The sequence below is a fragment of the Sporobolomyces salmoneus genome, assembly GCF_050403485.1.
Source record: "Sporobolomyces salmoneus JCM6883 DNA, S_salmoneus_JCM6883_v1_ctg1, whole genome shotgun sequence".
Classification (NCBI taxonomy): Eukaryota; Fungi; Basidiomycota; class Microbotryomycetes; order Sporidiobolales; family Sporidiobolaceae; genus Sporobolomyces; species Sporobolomyces salmoneus.
The window spans coordinates 659,557-678,222 of record NW_027481162.1 but is presented as its reverse complement, the minus strand read 5'-3'; the positions used below and the strand labels follow the sequence as shown (position 1 = coordinate 678,222).

Sequence of the window (18,666 nt, the reverse complement as noted above, 5' to 3'; positions counted from 1 at the left end):
CTCGCATTTTTCTATTTCTGCTTTTCTAAATTGGCGCTGTGATCTAACTCTGTCAAGGAATGTCTAATCCCGTCCAAGGCGAGGCGAAAGTCGCATCGGGCGACGAGCGACACGAAAAGAGCCGCGAGTTCAACTTAGGTGATTTCGCTTTCTCTTACCATTCACTCGCCGTCTCCGTCTAGAACCTTCGATGAGCGACACAGTCGACCCTGATGGTACTCTTGAATCTACTGTAAGCTTCTCTCGACTTGGATTGCATTCAGGAGGCTGACGAGCTCCCTCTCTTCCCTTGATCTAACAGACCAAAGACCCCGACGTCGTCACCCTCTGTGCCCCTCCCGATGCTCCCGAACCCATCAGACCTACTCTCGAGACCCTTCCAAACGAACTCCTGCTCTACCTCTTCTCCCACCTGGGTCCTTCGTTCGTTCTTCCCCCATTGAGCGCGCGCCTCCTCCCTTTCCATCGATCTCAATTGTATCGAAAGGTTACCGTCGATCTCTATCAATTCGACATCTTTCAAAGAACTCTCCAGTCGAACAAGGCGCTGTGCGGCTTCGTCGAAGATCTCACTCTCAAATTCCACTCTGGTCAAACCGGCTCGAAAAGTACCTCAATTTCGCTTTCTCAACCAGCGACGCTACGACACTTCGTTAGGACTCTTCCGAATCTCAAGGCGCTCATCCTCTTCGTCGATAACCAGTTCGTCCTCAAGTATTATCCGAAACCATCAGATTTCGCCAACAACATACGACTCGAAACATTTGCCGTCAGATCATACGGCTGGACAGCGTACAAGAGCTATCTCGACTGGGAGGAGCTCCGAAATACGCAGGAACAACCTGCCAGTGGCGAATTGTATGAAGAGCAAGTTGAACCAGACGTGCAACTCGAGCTGTGGAAACGTTCGGATCAGTTGTTTGGCCTTCGATACCTGACGATGGAGTCGACAGAGATCAACATACACTCCATCCTTCGGGAATTTCCCCTCTCCCGACTTCAACTCGTCGCATTCACTCATTCGGTTCACCTGGGTCGCCTTCTCCAAAATGTTGGTCATCCTCTCCTCCTCACTCGACTATCGCTCTTCTCCTTCGATCAAGCTACTACCAACTCGTCACTCGCTCCGGGCTATCTTTCTCGCTTCCCCAACCTCACTCACCTCGCCCTCGGAGGAACCGCACTTCTCACTTCTCCCGAATTCTACGATTCCCTCTCCCATCTCCCCCTCGAGTCCCTTAACTTCGGACTTCACTCTGATGTGCGAGCTCAAGTATTAATCGATGTCGTTTCAGATGAGTCCAAGCTTACCAGCCTCAAAAGACTCGTTCTCGACAATTTCGACTCGGAAGCCCCTTCAGAGGAGGAGGAGGAGGACGCAAACCTTTACGAGTGGGAACTTCCCGATTGGACCCCCGAATGTTCGGCAGAAAAGGTCAAGGAGCTCATGGAACTGGCAGAAAAATTGGGAATCGAGATTGAAGGCAGTACGATCAGAGGACTACAAATTCTGGAGTCGGAGGCGTATCAGGCGGCTCTCGAACGCGAAGAGGATGAGGAGGATGAGGAGGATCCCTACGAGGCGGCATTGCACGGAGAATACGAAGACGAGTCGGGAGATTCTGACGCGCAATATGAAGATTTGCACGAAAGGTGGTGCGGTTGTCACCGCCATTGGGGGAGATGTCCGAGTTTTGGCGACGATATGGGCTGGAATCCGAGTAGGTATGAGATTTGACGGGAACGAAAGGAAGAAAGCGTGAAGGTAACGGGAAATCTGATTGAACCAAGTTGTGCTGTCCGTTTTACTGGTAATCCGACTCCAACTGTCGTTGGGTATACTATGAACGATCTCGAGCTGTCCACAACGGCAGGAAAATAGCAAGGGTCGCTCTCGTTACGAAACGGCCAAAGCGAGAGATAGAATGCGAAATAAGAAAAGTTACAGCATTCTATCTCCTACCTCCCTTCTTCTTCGGCTGTACCATCTCGAACCCATCTTCATCTATAACTGGTTCTACTCTTTCCCTCGCCGGTGGTGCCGCCTCGACTCCACCCATTTGTTCATCCTCCTCCGTCTCGAACCCTTCACTATCCTCATCATCGTCCGTTGTATCCTCCTCATCGTCCTCTCCTTCTTGTCCGGGAGCTCTCTGAGCCTGAAACCTCCCCTCTCCATCTTCCCTCTTTGCCTTTTCCGCTCCTTCCCTAAACTTCTTCGCTAATTCTCCCTCGACTTCCCCCTGACCACTTGGATCCAACACTCTTCGAATACATTCCCTCCAAAGAGCGATAAGGTCCTTCGCAACGGTCATTTCGGATCCATCTTCGAGGTCCAAATCGAATTGTTGAGAAATCGACCATTTCAACGTTTCCTCCACCTCATCCCTCGCGGGGACTTTCACTCCTCCTTCACTCAGCGATGTACTTCCCGTCGAGGTAGACGCTCCTCCTCCTCCTGACTCGGAAGAGGTAGAAGCGGCAGAATAGAATAAATCAACGATATCCTCGGCGAGATGAGTCCTCCCTTGAGTAGATTGTTTCGTTCCTCCTCCCCATCCGTGGGTGATCGCGAGTCGTAGAGCGGGCCAAATGTGCAGGAGATCGATCGTTGAACGGGCAAAGAGGAGGAGTGCTTGATCTTCTGGAGAAGGAGTCGAGGTTGAAGCGGGTAAAGGTTCGGACATCTACAGAACGGACGTTAGTACTCATCAGAGTTGATTCAGGATCAGACTTACTTTGTTAGGGCGAGATTGAGCAAGCTTGAGATGAGAGAAAGAAGGAGAGAAGCGAACGAGTCGAATCTCACTCTCCCACCTCTCACTCGTCGACTCAGATCGAGTGCAATCACTCGTCCGAATACTACTAAGATGTCACTAGAAGCTACAATCATCGTCTTGGATAATTCTCATTACTCTCTCAATGGCGATTACGCACGTCAGTTTCCCCATCTCCTCGCTCTCTCTTCCCCTCCTACCGTCCTGCATTCCATAGACAGCAGTTCGTAGAAGGTACTGACACGTTCGAGTGAGCAGCTACTCGATTGGAAGCCCAAAACGATGCAGTCCACGTCTTGTTCAATTCCAAAGTACGAGCGAATCCAGAGAACGAAGTAGGGTTGATGGTCATGGCTGGCAAAGGGTGAGTTTGCTCTCCCCTCCCTTTCTTCCTCCTTTCGAGCGCGGCGCGAGACGAGAGAGAAAGGGGAGAAATATTGACGAGGTTGAATGTTTCGGAACGGATGCAGACCTGAAGTATTGACGACGTTGACTCAAGATGAAGGGAAATTGATCGCTGCGATGCATGAAATCAAGAGAGGTGGTCAAGTCGATTTACAAACTGGGATTCAAGTAGCTCAAGTAAGAACATTCTCTTTCGTTTTCCCCTTCCTCTCGCGCTTGGAATCGACTTGGCTGACACGAGTTCGGGCGTTTGAGTAGTTGGCGTTGAAACATCGACAGAACAAGAATCAACGTCAGAGGATTATCGCGTTTGTTGGGTCGCCGATCAAAGATTCTCAAGCTTCTCTCGTCAAAGTCAGTTTTCACTTTCAGTCCCTTCATCCCTCTCTTGAACTCTTCAGCTTGTCTTCGGATCATGAGCTGATCTTTCTTTCCCTCGTGCAGCTCGGCAAGAAATTGAAGAAGAACAACGTAGCTCTCGACATTGTTTCCTTCGGTTCCTCCTCTGACCTCTCTCTCGATCTCTCCATTCCCACTCTCTCCTCCTCCTCCGCCTCCGCCTCAACCTCTACCTCCACTCCAGCCGAACCCGAATCAAACTCGACGAAACTCGAAGCCTTGATCGGTGCCGTTTCGTCTTCAGACAATTCTCATTTCCTTCACGTCGAACCGGGGCCTCATCTACTCTCGGAGAAGATTATGCAATCCCCTATCGTTAGAGGGGAGGGAGGTGACGAGGATGCAGGGAATGGAGGAAGTGGAGGAGGAGCTGGGGCAGGGGGAGGAGGTGAGGCGGACGAGTTTGGAGTCGATCCGAATTTGGATCCTGAATTGGCTATGGTGCGTCCAAGATTGCTTCATCTGTCTTTCTCTTCCTCGTCGAAAAGCAGGACGACAAGTTTTGATCTGTTTGAGCCGGAAGACTGGAGGGCTGATGTTCCGTCAATTTTCATCGCACAGGCGCTTCGAATGTCCTTACAAGAAGAACAAGCTCGACAAGCCGCTGCCGCCGCCGCCTCCGGTTCAGGTCCTACTCCCTCTGAATCCAACCCTGCTTCTACTACCGCCGCTGCTCAATCCGAGCCTGTCCCTGAAGGGATTTCGACTCGAATCACCGATCCAACGGGAGGTGCCGCGATCCCGACAAACCCGACTGATACGACTCGAACCGCCGCCGAAGTTGAGGATGTCGAGATTGGAGAAGAAGGAGGGGATGAGATGTTGACGGGAGAAGGAGATGACGAGGATTTGGACGAAGATGAGGAATTGAGAAGAGCTTTGTTATTGAGTCAAGGTGGAGACGATGATGATATCGACATGCTGGGAGACGGCGGAGAAGGGCAGGCAGAGGGGGATGAGGACGAAGATATTGCGAGAGCTAGTGAGTCGATTTTCCTGTTCATCAGACTGCTGTTTCTCTCACGAGAAGAGACAGTTGACTGAGTTTGGTGATCTTCCACAGTTGCGTTAAGTATGCAAGATGCGGAGAATCAGAAGGAGCCAAAGAAAGAGTAAAACGATTGAAAGTGTTTTTGTTGCAATTTTTTTCGATTGATGAACGACGCCTCGAATCAGTGTTTGAGAGTTTGGAAGTAGAGTGATTCGACTCGCGTGTGAGTTTGAGTTGAGTTGAATGAGCACGACGATCATAGCGACGGAAAGGAGATTTCGTACGAGGCCGAGGTCCACGAAATGATGACGCTCGTCGCTCTTTCGAGATTTTCACAAGTCAGATCTCGAAACTTTCGCCTCTCTCTTCTCCCTCTCCACTTCACTTCGCTCTCGCTACTCGCACAACTCTCACACTCTCAAACTCAACCTAATCAACACTTTCAATCATGCCTATCGATACTCATGTCAAGCGTGCCCACCCCATCCTTTTCGGTCTCCTCATCTTGTTTACTCTCGTAGGATGGGCAATGTGCGCCGCCGTTACTAACCACTGTAAGCCCACCCTCTCCCTTACACTACACTCTCCAATCGCACATCGAGGGCGAACGAGACGAAACCTCTCGGTGTAGATGACTTTCCCGTTTGAGATGAATCATCTCATCATTTTTTAGACGCTAACTCTCCTCACTCGTGTGATCTGTAGACAACGGTCAAGATTGGCCTTCAAACTCGATTCGTGACCGGTGAGTCTCAACAAAACTCCTTTAGTGAGAACTGAATTCGAACCGAGACTGATTTGAGGGACGATCGTCATTTTTTAGAGTTCGTTTCCTCTTGTTTGCGAACTTGTGGACTTTCGTATTCGCAATCATCTACCTTGTCGGCAAGTCGAGGATCGGATTAGACTTCCGAAGGCAGAGCCAGAAGACTTACCCCTTGTGCCTCTACTTGCAGGTTTCCTCAAGGCTACCGGTAGCTTCCTCTTCTCGATCGCTTCCCATGCCGTCATCATCTTCCTCTCCTGGGTCTTCATGTACGCGTTCATTCCTCTCTGACTCTTTCTGGTGAAAAAGAGAACTGACTCGCCTGGTCGTTTTCACAGGATGTCGGGAGTTGCCGCTTTGACTCAATCGCTCGGAGGAGGATTGAACTGCAACACTTTCCGATACGCCTACTGCGGCGTCTTGAACGGTATCGAGGGTATCTCGTGGTTGAACTGGATCGTAAGCTCACTCCTAATCCCTCTGCTCTCCCCTCGACGAAACTGACTGAAATTGGTGTTTGTGATATGTAGATCCTCACGATCCTCCTCGTTATGATCCTCGTTCAAGGATCCCGAGCTGGTCGATCCGGAAACGGATTCGGAGGTGCTCTCGTTGAAGTTTAAACACGCTCATCCCTTCTTTCAATCTCTCTCTAATGCGATGCGAACTCTCCTCCCCTTAAAACGGAATACACAATGTATCATAGTCAATTCTCAACTCGCCAAAGCTTGCATCGCCTCACATCGCCCTCTTACCTTACTTTCGATTTCATCTCACAAACCTAATATTGTTCTTTGCTTTTTGCCTTTCTCATACGTAATCAGTATTTGAGTTGGTATACACCCTTTATTACACGGATACGGAAATACACTACTTGCCTCCCTGTCACAGAAAGAAGCAGAAGAATCTGAGTTTTCGCGGCGGAATCATCTTACGAGCTTGCTCGCTGTTGCCTCGTTCGCTCCTCGGACGGCGAGATCTCCTGGTCGTCGCAGACTCACCATTGTTGGGAGGTTGACTGACGTGACGCCTGGGCCAGGCATCTAGAGAGAGATGAGCTGGACTCGCACAGGACGACTTCGACAGTCGCACGATGTCCATTCACCTGGCAGCACGCACAAGTGAGATGCCTCGACTGTATCTCTTCGCGTACCGGACGTTAGAGGCGACTTCGTGCTGAGGCTCTGAAACGTCGCTCGAGGTTTTGTCGGTTTCAACCCTAGTCGTGTAGTCGAGCCAGTTGTTGCCCTGTTTTCTCCCGTGGCTACCTACCGAGATCACGGAGAGCAGCTGGATAGCCGTCCGCTCCAGTTCACAGAGACAAACCTATCAAACTCTAGCGAGACTGTGCGAACAAATGACAGTGTCCTCCTTTTCGAGTCGCCACCTGCTTCGGGAGACTCCCAGCTCAGCGCTAGGCACGACTGTGAGATCTACGACGACAGAGGCAGCGTCGAAGGGCTGCTTTCAAGAGCTTTGTACAGTATTGTAAGCGAAAGCGAACAACAAATTCGAGTTCCGTTCGAAGGGCTCCAAGCTCAATTTCTGCTTCGGCACGGCTGATCCGGATTTGAGGGGATCTCGGCACCGCGCACCGTTTTGCACATGGCACAGCATTTTCGAATCAATCTCCGACAAAACCGCGAGAAAGCTCCTCTCCTTGCCAACGATCTCGGCTGGAAATGCCTTCGTCTGATAAAGACGATGGTGTACTCGACGAGCCGATAACCTTATCCACGACAGTACCGATCGCTCCGCTTGAACCGGCTTCATCTCCAAAGACGAAATCGGACCGAATAGACGGCTCACACGACTCGACGGGGACGAAGAGCGAGGAAGAGGATCAAGATAGCAATATCACGCTACATGATGCTGAACCGGCGTCTTCCGCGACTGTGGAGAAAGATCTAGGGAAGTTGGAGAAAGGAGGGATTAGTCAGGAGGACGAAGAGGAGGAGAAATACTACACGGAGGATGGGACTCAGATTATCGTCGTCCAGTGGAAAGGTCAGGACGATCCGGCGAACCCGTTGAATTGGTCGAATGCGAGGCGGATGACTTCGACTTTTATGTATGTTTTGATCCTCTCCTTTTCTTCTTTGAATGGGTTCTAACGCGCCAATCTGTGGCCACCGGTAGTGTCGCGGCCTTTACGCTTGTCGCGTAAGGCCTGGATCCCCAACTTACAGGCTTCGGATGCGACAATGTTAATCTCTGTTCGTTTTGCAGACCTCTATCTTCCTCCGCGATTGCACCCGCAGCACCTCAAGTCGGCGAAGCTTTGGGCATCACTTCCGAGCTTGAACTCTCAATGGTCACTTCAATCTTTGTCCTCGGTAAGTCAGCAGCGGATCCTCATTCGCCTTTCCTGCGCTGACAATCATTCTCTCAGGTTTCGCTATCGGGCCTTTGGTTCTCGCGCCGGCATCAGAGCTCTACGGCCGAGTACGGATATTGCAGTCCGCAAACGTGTTCTATATCATCTTCAACCTGGTATGCGCTTTCGCAAAAACGAAAGGTCAAGTGAGCTATTCTCCTTCCGTTCATCGCTGCAGCAACAACTGATGTGATCGCGACAGTTCATCGCATTCCGATTCTTGGCGGGACTGGGAGGAGGAGCACCTCTCGCGATTGGAGCAGGAGTATTGAGCGATCTGTGGAGACCTGAAGAACGAGGAAGAAGTGCAGCTCTTTACGCGTTGGGGCCGTTATTGGGACCCGCTTTAGGTCAGTCCGCACACTTTCATGACGGGAAGGACGGAAGAAAGCGAAGGAAAAGGGAAATTTGATCGAAGTTTCCCTGCTTTTCTTCGCTTTCTCCCTTGCCTTTCCGCCACGCCCCTCTATGTACTTCAAGCTCGAACTAACCGCTGCTGCCCTTAGGACCCATCATCGGAGGATTCGCGGCGACGATTCCCAGCGGCTGGAAGTGGGTGTTCTGGTCCACGTCGATGTTCTCCGCTCTCGTTCAAGTCTTCGGTCTCGTCCTCCTTCGCGAGACATATCACCCAGTTCTACTCAAGAAGCAAGCGTCAGAACTGAAGAAATCGATGGACCTTCCGAAGGACAGCGACAGGGTCCAAACTATCTTCGAAGTCAAGGCGGGAGGGAAGAAGTCGCCTCTTGAAGTGTTTGAGCATGGGATGGTTCGACCTTTCGTCCTGTTCTGGCATGAGCCAATCTTGCAGGTCATTACCCTCTATATGAGCCTTCTATACGGGGTGAGTTCCCCGAATCTCTCTATTATCTCACAAGCTTAGGACTGAGGCCCTCCTCTCGCATCTGCAGATCATCTACATGATGCTCGTATCGACTACTACGAGTGAGTCTCAAGCGAAAGCATCCCATTCGAACAAGAATCCCATTCGAATAAGAATCCCATTCGAATTGAGGACTGACTCTCGAAATCGCCGCAGTCTTCGAGAACATCTACAATCAATCGGTTGGAATCGCTGGTCTCAACTTTATCGCGATGGGACTCGGTTTCTTCGCCGCTGCTCAAGGAGGAGCGAGACTTCTTGACGTCGTCTATCGTCGATTGAAGGTTCGGTATAACTCGCCAGGACGACCAGAATTTCGACTACCCTTCCAATTCCCCGCCGCCATTCTTCTACCTTTGGGGCTGTTGCTCTACGGTTTCGCGGCCGAGCGACGGCTTCACTGGATCGTCGTCGACATCGGGTTGTTCCTTATCTCCTTCGCGATAATTATTGTGTTCAATAGTTCGCAGATATACCTCCTTGATTGCTTCAAACACTATTCGGCTAGTGCTGTCGCTACCGCCGTCTTCTTCCGATCTCTTTTCGGTTTCGGTTTACCTCTCGCTGCACCTTACATGTGGTCGACACTCGGTTACGGTTATGGAGCTGTGCTTCTCGCAGTAGCTGCTATTCTGATCAGTTGGCCATCAGTAAGCCTCTTTCTCTCTCCAGTCTTCACTTCACTGACAAATCGTTTCCGTTGGGCAGGTACCGATTCTCTGGTTTTACGGAGAACGGATTCGAATGAGGTCCAAGTTTGCGAAGAAGGATAATGCTTAGACTCTCACGTTGTATTGCATCCTATAGATCTTCGTTGTTGTTATCATCATGTCATATCTCTTTGAGCAAGCTTGCTGGGGTAGCTCCTTCAAGAATGCGAAATTCGAAACGTCTGTTGTGTCTCGTCTCTTCGCTCACACACACCTTCGACGCAGCGAACATAAGCTTTCTCTCGGACGACACAGGCTCGCCTCATCGCAGCTCGAACGCTCACTAGACGAGTCCTTCCAGATCACCAAACATATTCGGACTCGTCTCGGCCCTCACCCGCGTCCTCAGCGCCTGATCAGACGGTCCAGACAGTGTTGAGAGTCTCTCAGGCATCCCTTACAGTCAGCAGGTTGGTGTCCTCGCCTCTCTAGAAACCTCGACGATTCTCATCTCTAATCGGAATCCCTGCGTCTAGACTACCTCGAGACCCTCCAGAAGTATAGCTATAGCATCCTAGTCTCTGTAAATCACTTCGGTGGGCGCAAGAGTCCACGCAACGTAAGTTCCCTCGTGATTTCGTTACCGTTCCAATCTCGTCTTAGTCTCCGTCCTCAATCAGAGCTGACAGTCGCAAATCCCTTATTATGTAGCAGCTCGAAATAGAGTCCATCTTCCACTACCATGCCTGACCAACTCCCCGTCGAAATCCTCCGCCTCGTCGTCGACTCTCCGTCTTCCTCCCTTCACGAGCCATCTTCGCACCCTCGAACTTGAGAAAGAATCTCGCTCCTCGCTCTATTCCCTCTCCCTCACTAGTCGCGTCTTTCAGCAAATCGCTCGACCTCTCCTCTACAACTTCGTTAGGATCCCGGGTATTCGGTCTCCGGGTAACAAAGCTATCGAAACCCTCTCGCTCCTCGTCAGAGATGGCAAAACGAATGGCGGACTATCGTCGATACGAACAGTCGTCTTCGACTACGATTATGCTTTACAGGAGCGCACAAACCCGGACGACCTCGCACGCCTTCTGAGGGAAGTACCGTCGGCATTCAGCTCGATGGAGCAGCTGATCACCTCGTCCGATTTGTGGAGCTTGAATATGTTCCATGGTTCTAGTCCGTCTCTGTATCAAGCCTGAGTCTGTAACCGATTGTGCTGACATTTCCGCTCCTTAATCAGACCTTTCCCGGGTTTTCCTCAACACCGTCAAGCTCGACACGAAATCGATCTCTCGTCTCACCTTCCCTTCCCTCGCGGTCCTCGGTCTCGAATTCGTCAATTTCGTACCGGACCCTCTCTCAGTTGCCAGTTTCCCGTCTCTCCGCCATCTGATTTTCGACTGCGACGATCTCGACAGCAAGAACATAACAACCCTGACCTCGTTCTGTCCAGAACTCGATTCGATCACCCTTCCGGCATCTGTGTTGTTCCCGGCAGTTCCCGAAATCCCTTCGCTTCCTCTCGCCCGTATTCTGGTCAATCTTCCGTGGTATGAGCTCGACGAACCTGACGAAGAAGTGTGTATCGTGCACCTTCGCCTCATTCACTGCGACGTCGTGAGTCTGTGGTCGATACCGGAATGCGTCATCCTCCTCGACTCTTTCGCCTCGGCACTGATGGATCCGGATCGGTTCTCGCGCCTCGAATCGCTCTATCTCCCTTCACTGGCGTCTCTCGACCGAACATACCCAACCATTACTTCGATTGAGAACGCCGCGGTCGTCGCAAAGGAGCGGGATGTGTTGGTAGTGAGGGAAGATCGATCGGATAATCGATTGGATGAGCTCACGGTGAATTCTCAAATTTCGGAGGAATTCATGAGGAGGATGACAGAGGGGGATTGCCAGAGAGGGAGAAGTGAGGAAGTAGGCTGAGATCGAGTTGAAAGAAAGGTTGCGAAAGTGGAAGAATCGAAGGAATAGTCTGATTTTGGGTACCGTTTTCTTCTCATTCGTGTTTTATTCGGCTGTAGTTTGTGCCGTTGCCACTATGACATTGAACGAGAGTGCCTGCCTTCAGACGCCGGAGTCTCGAATCGAAGCTGTTGAAACTTGAAAGCGGAACGGAAATTGAGCTCTTCCTTTCGCTCGTTTCACCATCTCTTGGTTCAACTGTCTTCGATTCCCAACGGCGAAGACATTTCACCCGACCTGCCCCAACTCGACTGGAAGCGAGTCCAACTCGAACCCGACTGCTTCCCTTCCTTCATCAAACAACCTCGACTTCCACCTCCCACAAAGGCTTCAGCACGTCTTGCGGTGGTGCAGGCAGATCAGTGGCACTAGAGGAGAATTACTGCCAGGCCACGGAGTGCCGCTAGAGAACAAAGAGTACGTTCCTCCCTCTTCATCAATCTCAGTCGATTTCTCTTGAGCCTGGAAGGAACCGAAGGCAAGAGTTGGCAGCTGATACCGTGATATTTCTGCAGACCAAAGTCATCCTTGAGACGAGTCAGTTCTTGCGAATCCTCATGAATTCCCTCTCTTGCCTCCCTCCCGAACTCCTTCGCGAAATCTTCGAACCTACCCTACCTCATAACTTCCAACGGACGATCTACAAAGAGCGACAATCTACCCTCTGTTCCCTCTCACTCGTTTCTCGACGTTTCCGCACGGTCGCTCAACCTCTTCTGTTGGAAATCGTTTGGATCAAATCAGACGCTCAACTTGAACTCTTATTCGGGTCGGAGGATGCTTTCGTGGGCTCTAAGGAGCTTGTAATTGAGGCTTTTGCAAGTTCAAGACGAGTTGCAGAGGTTCTCGCGAGATGGAAAGCTATTGAAAGTCTCGCAATCGAGCGCCGCCCTGCGGATCCCCTCGACCTTGCACTCCTGGTCCAGCAAACAAGTGAGTCTATATGCCTGCAACTTGAGCTAGGGAGAAAGTTGTGGAGCTTAAATCTTCCTGTTCAGATCTTGTCAATCTCGACCTTTCCGGATACGGCTTCGCTGGCACTATTGCCGGCCCCTTCACCTCTCTTCGATCTCTCTCCATCGATTACCTGGTGATGCAATCTGTTGGTTCACGTCTGCTCGACGCGGAGGTGTTGCCGTCATTACGAGCTCTCGGATTACGACAACTGAATTTCGCCCACGACCTACGTCGACTCGAACAAACCAGCCTCTCTCGCCTTCTGCCACAACTCGATACAATCGTCATCTCTGCAGACCTCTATGATCTCGCCGCAAACGGCCTCTTCTCCGATTACTCTTCCCGCATTCTGGTCGATGTCTACGATTCGACTCTCGACTTGCTCGCTATGATGGAGGCTATCGCATCCGTTCAGCATCTTCGTATCTTTCCGACGACATCGACTCTGACTTCCGCTCCCTTTCAACATGTCCTGGAATTGCTCGCCGCTCGGCGATCATCCAAAACTTGGTCCTTGAAGTCAATCTACGTCGATCGCGGATGGCATCCCTCCCGAATTGAATCGTCGGATGACGTCGTTGAGATGGAGCGAGTGATTGAGGAGTGTAAGCGAGATGGAATTGAGCTCATTTTCGAATCGCAAGAAAGCATTCTGTATATTTCGCAAGAGTTTTGTTCAAGGCAACGAAGGAGAAGAGCGGAAGAGTAACAGAGGCAAAGGATGGCAACGAGGAGTAGGCACTGAGCAGTATCTCGGCGTGGAAAAAGTGGATACGAGGTTTTGTCCTTTTTTGCTTGTTTGTATTTCCCTTGTCTCTCGTTTGTTTCTGCATGTTTCCGGTTGTCTCCACAGCCCTTTCAACATGTTTTACTTCCGACTAACCCGCGAGAAGTCGTGACTTTCACGCCTGGTCGGAGGAACGCTCGAGCGAGGACAGATTTAAGGACTCGGAAGACTTGACGGAATCGACGTGAAGGAGCTGTTTCCGCGCGATGGACGGTTCTCGGTCCGCGACTGCTACACGAACTCTTTCGCGACGCTGCATTACAACCCCAGCCCAGGGACGTTGTTGAAGCGGGTTTCAGGGGGCAAAGAGCTCGCGAGAAACTGGAACTGTTCCGGTAGAGCGGAGGAACTAGCTTTTCAGGAGGGTTCAGGAGAATCTCGAGGGCATATTTACTTCATCTGAGTTGCTCAAAGCCCTTTTCGGCAGCTGGAGTCGCAGCTAAGAGGGAGGAAAGCATGCGAGACTTTCTTTCCCTCTTCCCTTCACTCCGATATTCAGCCCGTCTTCTCTCGAGCGCGCAGGAGCATCCCTGATACTTCCGACAACTTGCACTCACGCCGACCGCCCTTGCATCGACCGCTTCGCCTTCGAATCGTCACTCAACCCTTTTCATCTACAGCTATCGAATCCTGTCCGTCTCCTCCTCTGAGCAGTGTGGCAAGTAAAGAGGACATTCAGACAGATAGTCTGAAGAAACTGTGAGGGAACAAAAGGCCTTTGAGTGAGTTAACGCGAACCTTCATTGGCGTCTGTCTTCCTTCAGACCACGACAGCGCTAATTCACACCTTGGCTGGTAGTCGATCTAGAGATCCAATCGTTATCCTCTGCTATGCCTGCTCAGCTACCGGTCGAACTCCTCCGCCTCGTCATCGATAATTTGCGTCTTCCTCCTTTGACCAGCAACCTTCGTACTCGAAAACTCGAAAGAGAGTTTCGCTCCTCACTCTACTCCCTCTCTCTCACGACTCGAGTTCTCAACGAAATCGCCCAACCTCTCCTCTACGAGTTCGTCCGGATTCCATTTGGCAGAACGATCGAGACACTCTCGCTTCTTGTTGGAGACGAGGACGAACAAAACGATTCGATATCAGCGGTACGCACGATGGTGTTCGCAGAGGAGGAAAATTCGGAAGTAGCATCAGTCAAAGAAGTCGCGCGCCTTTTAAGGGAAGTTCCGCGAGCGTTAAGCTCGACGGAGCAGCTCATCACCTCGTCTGATCTCTGGAGTTTGGACAAGTTCCACGGTTCGAGTTCGTCTGTGGATCCGCCGCACTTCTGTCCGAAGTTGAGCTGATTCTCCAGATGTCGAAAATAGGCCTCTCGCGAGTCTTTCTCAACAACGTCGAGATCGACACGACGACCATGTCTCTTCTCACTTTCCCTTCTCTTGAAGTACTTGGTCTGTGCTCCGTCGTTCTCGCCCCGCTCCCTCTCCAAGCCGCAAGCTTTCCGTCTCTTCTTCACCTAGGTCTGGAAACCTGCGACTTCGACAGGTCCGATACGGCAACCCTGACCGCCCTGGCCTCACAACTTGACTCGATCACTCTCACGTCGGACCTCTTCCTCGACGCAAATTCCGAGATCCCTTCCCTGCCTCTCGATTCGATTCTCGTCAACCTTCCCTGGTATTGGGCGGAGAAAGGCGAACAACCCATCGCGAACCTGCGTCTTCTCTTCTCCGCAATTTCATATGACGGTTCATACGACCTGTCGGCAGACCTCTGCAGCACTTCTCTCGACTCTTTCGTTTCTCTTCTCAAAAATCCCAGGAAATTCACTCGGCTCGCCACAATCTACCTTCCATCTTTGAGCTCTCTCTCGCCGGAATATCGAACGGAGGAGATTCTCGCTTCGATCAAGGACGTTGGACTTGCGGCGAAGGATCGAAACATTGAAATTGTGCTTGGAGAACAACCGGACGAACTCGCGGCAGAAAGTCAGATTTCCGAGGAGTTCATGAGGAGAATGACACAGAAGAGGATCGATCGAGAGGCAGGAGAACGAGGGAAAGAGGCGAGATGAAGGGAGCTGGAAGCGAGGTCAAGGGCTGGGAATTGTCGAAAAGCTTGAGGGATGGGTCACAAAGTTTCGCCTCGGTTACCGTTCTTTTTTCTGTGATTTCTCCCTTTGTAATCTGTACGAGGTTCCTCCGACTATGAATGCGAGCGCTGTTGTCAGGAAGGCTCGCTGCTTGAGCTGCTCACTCCGAAGACTCAAGCTCGAGTCTCTTCACCTCCTCTCATCGACCCTCCGAGCAGCTAAGCCCACGCGAAGAAATAGCCAGCGCTCGCTTGAACTTGTCCAGCTCGCCTCAAAGCAAGTACAACTCGAACACGACTCCTCCTCTTTCTTCATCCAACAACCTCGAATCAGCCCTCCTCGCTAGCTCTAGCAGGTCTCGGACGGTCCTAGCGTATTAGTAGCACGCTGTAAGACAGTCTGGCGGATCAAGTCGTGTCGTCAGAGCCGTGCAGACTCCTTCGAATTCTTCATTCAGTCGTTCCCGCCCTATCCTCGGCAACCCTCACATCTATAATCGAGATTACGAGCTACACAACCGAGTCAACTCCTCCGTCGCCAACCCATCCGACACGAGCTACAGAATGGAATCAGAGGTCGAGAAAACTGGTCGCTCGACTCAACCCGATTCGGCTGAACCTCGAATTCCTGAAGCGAGTATGATGTCCGACAATGAGGAAGGTGACGAAGAAGGTGGAGACGAGGATGCCGAGGACAATGAGGTGACTCCAACCGATGACGCGAGTGAGTGCCTCGGGTCTTTGTGTTTCTCAAAGAGACACTCTGACCTAGCCTCCTCGATAGATCTCGCAAACCCGTCAGAGAGTGGATCGAATCACAAGGAGAAGGAGACACGACCCAAACGGCACAAAGAGAAGGGTTTGGCCGGGTTCCTGCCAGAAATTGAAATTCTCTGGGAAGTGTTCACCGAAAATCGAGCGAACGGGCAAGTCATGAATCACCAGGCTTTCTCCGATCGAATGCAACCATACTGGGATGAGAAGAGACGTCCCGGGTGGATGAGAGATGTCTCTTCGACAAGGGGTAGACTGCGTCGGATGAAGGAGCTTGAAACGGCGGGACATGGTGAGTGAGGACTCTCGCTCCCCTTTGATCCGGTAAGATTCAACATCGCATCTTCACTTTGGCCAGATCCAGTGAACTACAGAGAACCACCCTGGACGCCTGAGGAAGACGCGAAATTGCTCAGTTTCTTTGAAGATGGGGGTCAAAAGAGCGATGTAGACTGGATGTCGGAGCGGTTCAGTGGCAGGATCCGTCGTGATATTGTTTCGAGGCGGCAGACGCTGTTGCGAGCGAAGACGAAGCCAAAACCGAGTTAGTCGACCATTCTTCTCCTTTTCGTCGCAATTCCCCGATCTCAGACATTACTTCTCTGTCAGAGAAGAAGAAGAAGAAGAAGAAAAGTAAAGCCGTAGCCTCGTCAACTGCGGACCCTTCTGCCGACGCGTCCACGACCGCATCTTCGAAACCGACTCGACCCCTTCAGACAGGATTCGTTCCTCCTCATCCCCCTCAAAGTTCCGACATGAAACATTCACATGACGTCGCCTCGTTGCCTGACCCAAAACATCACCTTGTCTCTCCCGTCGAATCGGAAACCGCTCCTTCAACAACTCAGTCTCGCGTTCCTCCTTGGAGACAGAGCTTCGACTACCCTTCTTCTCCGGAGGTCGTCACCGAAGCTGCTTCTCCTTCCAAACGTCGATGTCTCGTCTCGACTGTCGACCCTTCCTCGAAATCGAGCGACAAAGATCAGCCCTTTTCCAACACCATTACCGAATCGGATCGCTCCCCATCGATATTGGAAAGCGGTATTGTGATCGACGAGGAAGCGGCCAGAAAAGGGCTCGAGATGTTGGAAAGGTTCAAGTCGAGATGGGAAGAATTGGATCGCGAATGGGACGGAGTTGTGTCGCTGAGACCGTAGGCTTGTACTGCATCGTCTACTTGCTGTCACTACCATGTTTTGGCAGTCGTTTGAAAGTCGACTCCTCCAGAGAGCCTCTCGTCCGAAAGATGTCGAGAATTGCGAAAGAAAGAAAGAGAGCGTCATGGGCAAAACGATCAATGCTGACTGCTCGCACGCCGACTGCTTCTGCCGAACGCTTCTCTCAGAGCATAAGGGTCGACTTGACTGGACGAGGGAGGACGTGCAAAGAAGAGAGACGAAAAATTGCGAAAGAAGGTATAAAATCCGAAGGTATGAGAGTCCGCTACGCGCGAACGACGCTATTGTACAAGTTCCCTGGAGTCACTGACGAGAGATCGGGTCAGTATTCGGTTGTGGACGAGAGAATGAGCGGATCAGACTTACCAATTGAAAACGAGAAATTAATCCGAGTCACTGAGTTCGATCACTTCTGCTTTCCCCTTTCCCTTCCCCTTTCCCTTTGCGCTCGAAGTCGAAGTCGAGAAAGATTGTCCTCCAACTTCTCGCTTCACCTTCTTCGCCTCCGTCTGTTCATCAAGTGGTTCCGCCTTGGTCTTTCGATTCGCCGAAGACGATCCTGCATTGGCGCTCGCTCCCAACTCGCCTCTCAAGCCATTTATCTCACGTCTAAGAGTCGCGATTCGCTCTTGTCGTTCAAGAGATTCGAGCTCAGCTTCGAGTTGAGCGAGTCGTTCACGCTCGGCGGTTCGAGCTTGAGAACCTCGCGAAGGTTGAACGGATGAGCTCGAGCGGCGGTGCGGACCTGAGTTTGTAGCAACTGGCGAGTTGGAGGCTTGGGCCTGAACAGGAGCGGGGGAGACGGAGACAGACTGAGCGGGAGCGGGAGAAGGTTCTGGCGAGGGAGCCGGCGAATCTGAAGAGACGAGAAGAGTCAACTGAGTATATCTCGTAGAGGGAAAAGTGACTTACGAGGGATGTACCCGTCGACTTGCAGAAGATCTGTTCCGAAGCGAGAGATCAATTTCGTTTTCTCCTCGGCTTAAAGCTTTTCTCGGGGGCAACGCACCGCGCGAACGGTAGTGGAACTCCATTGAGAAGAATGGCGACTCTGCGGAGTCGATGTAATCACAGGTCCACGTGGAGCACTCTTCTATAGGAACTGCTGCTGCGAAACTGTTCTCGACTGAATCAGCGTCAATGCAAAGTTATGCCTAGGAAGCGAGAGATCAGACGTACCTTGCTTGATGAGAAAGTTGCGCCTTCTTTGCCTTCTCGGAAATCAAGTAGCATTTACAGGTTTGTAAAGTAACTCCAAGTTGACGGTCGATTGTCGACAGTTCGTCCCACGACGGTAGCGTAGTTGCAGAGTTCCGAGGTTCTCGATGACTTGTTCGTCTGTACAAGCTAGATCTTCCGAGTCGGTAGTGACAAGTTTGCTGAAGAGGAACGGTCGTTCAGATTGCTGTCACAACAAAGCAAAGTGATCAGGTCCGCAAAGCTTCCGTTGCGACCTCACGACGGAGCTCACCTCAGGCGCTAGACGACCCGTAAAGGTGAAACTTCGGGCTCTACTGTAAGCACGCCCGCGAAACATTGCGTCGTTAGCCTCGGTGAGGAATCCATTGATGCCATCCAAAAGGAAATGAGAGCATTCAGACGATCCGACATCTCCGGACATGTTAGGAGGATGCTCACTCGGTTCCGTCTATCCACAGCTGTATATTGAAAGTGTGATCGGGTCTGGCTTGCCATGATCGATTGTCG

General features: G+C 51.4%; 8 protein-coding genes across 8 annotated transcripts; 6 read left to right on the top strand and 2 right to left on the bottom strand.

Moving 5' to 3' along the window:
• Positions 1–190: 190 nt before the first annotated feature.
• JCM6883_007555 (uncharacterized protein) lies at positions 191–1,738 on the top strand (the record flags this gene model as incomplete). The annotated part of the gene is made up of 2 exons (XM_076628386.1): positions 191–232; positions 302–1,738. The coding sequence occupies 2 exons, from the start codon at positions 191–193 to the stop codon at positions 1,736–1,738; spliced, it is 1,479 nt and encodes a 492-aa protein (XP_076491787.1).
• Positions 1,739–1,952: 214 nt separating this feature from the next.
• Positions 1,953–2,687, bottom strand: TSR2 (Tsr2p; the record flags this gene model as incomplete). Its single annotated transcript, XM_076628385.1, has 1 exon — positions 1,953–2,687. One exon carries the CDS (start codon positions 2,685–2,687, stop codon positions 1,953–1,955), a length of 735 nt encoding a protein of 244 aa, XP_076491786.1.
• Positions 2,688–2,870: 183 nt separating this feature from the next.
• On the top strand, positions 2,871–4,697 carry RPN10 (proteasome regulatory particle base subunit RPN10; the record flags this gene model as incomplete). The annotated part of the gene is made up of 7 exons (XM_076628384.1): positions 2,871–2,937; positions 3,036–3,141; positions 3,248–3,359; positions 3,441–3,536; positions 3,627–4,022; positions 4,143–4,563; positions 4,645–4,697. 7 exons carry the CDS (start codon positions 2,871–2,873, stop codon positions 4,695–4,697), a joined length of 1,251 nt encoding a protein of 416 aa, XP_076491785.1.
• A 323-nt stretch (positions 4,698–5,020) lies between these two features.
• Positions 5,021–5,961, top strand: JCM6883_007552 (uncharacterized protein; the record flags this gene model as incomplete). Its single annotated transcript, XM_076628383.1, has 6 exons — positions 5,021–5,126; positions 5,278–5,317; positions 5,396–5,457; positions 5,529–5,607; positions 5,677–5,797; positions 5,869–5,961. 6 exons carry the CDS (start codon positions 5,021–5,023, stop codon positions 5,959–5,961), a joined length of 501 nt encoding a protein of 166 aa, XP_076491784.1.
• A 1,059-nt stretch (positions 5,962–7,020) lies between these two features.
• On the top strand, positions 7,021–9,378 carry JCM6883_007551 (MFS transporter; the record flags this gene model as incomplete). Its single annotated transcript, XM_076628382.1, has 9 exons — positions 7,021–7,409; positions 7,478–7,501; positions 7,568–7,674; positions 7,731–7,861; positions 7,918–8,065; positions 8,222–8,559; positions 8,627–8,660; positions 8,755–9,248; positions 9,307–9,378. 9 exons carry the CDS (start codon positions 7,021–7,023, stop codon positions 9,376–9,378), a joined length of 1,737 nt encoding a protein of 578 aa, XP_076491783.1.
• A 988-nt stretch (positions 9,379–10,366) lies between these two features.
• Positions 10,367–11,183, top strand: JCM6883_007550 (uncharacterized protein; the record flags this gene model as incomplete). Its single annotated transcript, XM_076628381.1, has 2 exons — positions 10,367–10,424; positions 10,489–11,183. The coding sequence occupies 2 exons, from the start codon at positions 10,367–10,369 to the stop codon at positions 11,181–11,183; spliced, it is 753 nt and encodes a 250-aa protein (XP_076491782.1).
• Positions 11,184–15,571: 4,388 nt separating this feature from the next.
• JCM6883_007549 (uncharacterized protein) lies at positions 15,572–16,938 on the top strand (the record flags this gene model as incomplete). The annotated part of the gene is made up of 3 exons (XM_076628380.1): positions 15,572–15,731; positions 15,792–16,073; positions 16,391–16,938. The coding sequence occupies 3 exons, from the start codon at positions 15,572–15,574 to the stop codon at positions 16,936–16,938; spliced, it is 990 nt and encodes a 329-aa protein (XP_076491781.1).
• A 404-nt stretch (positions 16,939–17,342) lies between these two features.
• JCM6883_007548 (uncharacterized protein) lies at positions 17,343–18,580 on the bottom strand (the record flags this gene model as incomplete). The annotated part of the gene is made up of 5 exons (XM_076628379.1): positions 17,343–17,815; positions 17,883–17,901; positions 17,969–18,010; positions 18,197–18,364; positions 18,431–18,580. 5 exons carry the CDS (start codon positions 18,578–18,580, stop codon positions 17,343–17,345), a joined length of 852 nt encoding a protein of 283 aa, XP_076491780.1.
• Between the last annotated feature and the right edge of the window lie 86 nt (positions 18,581–18,666).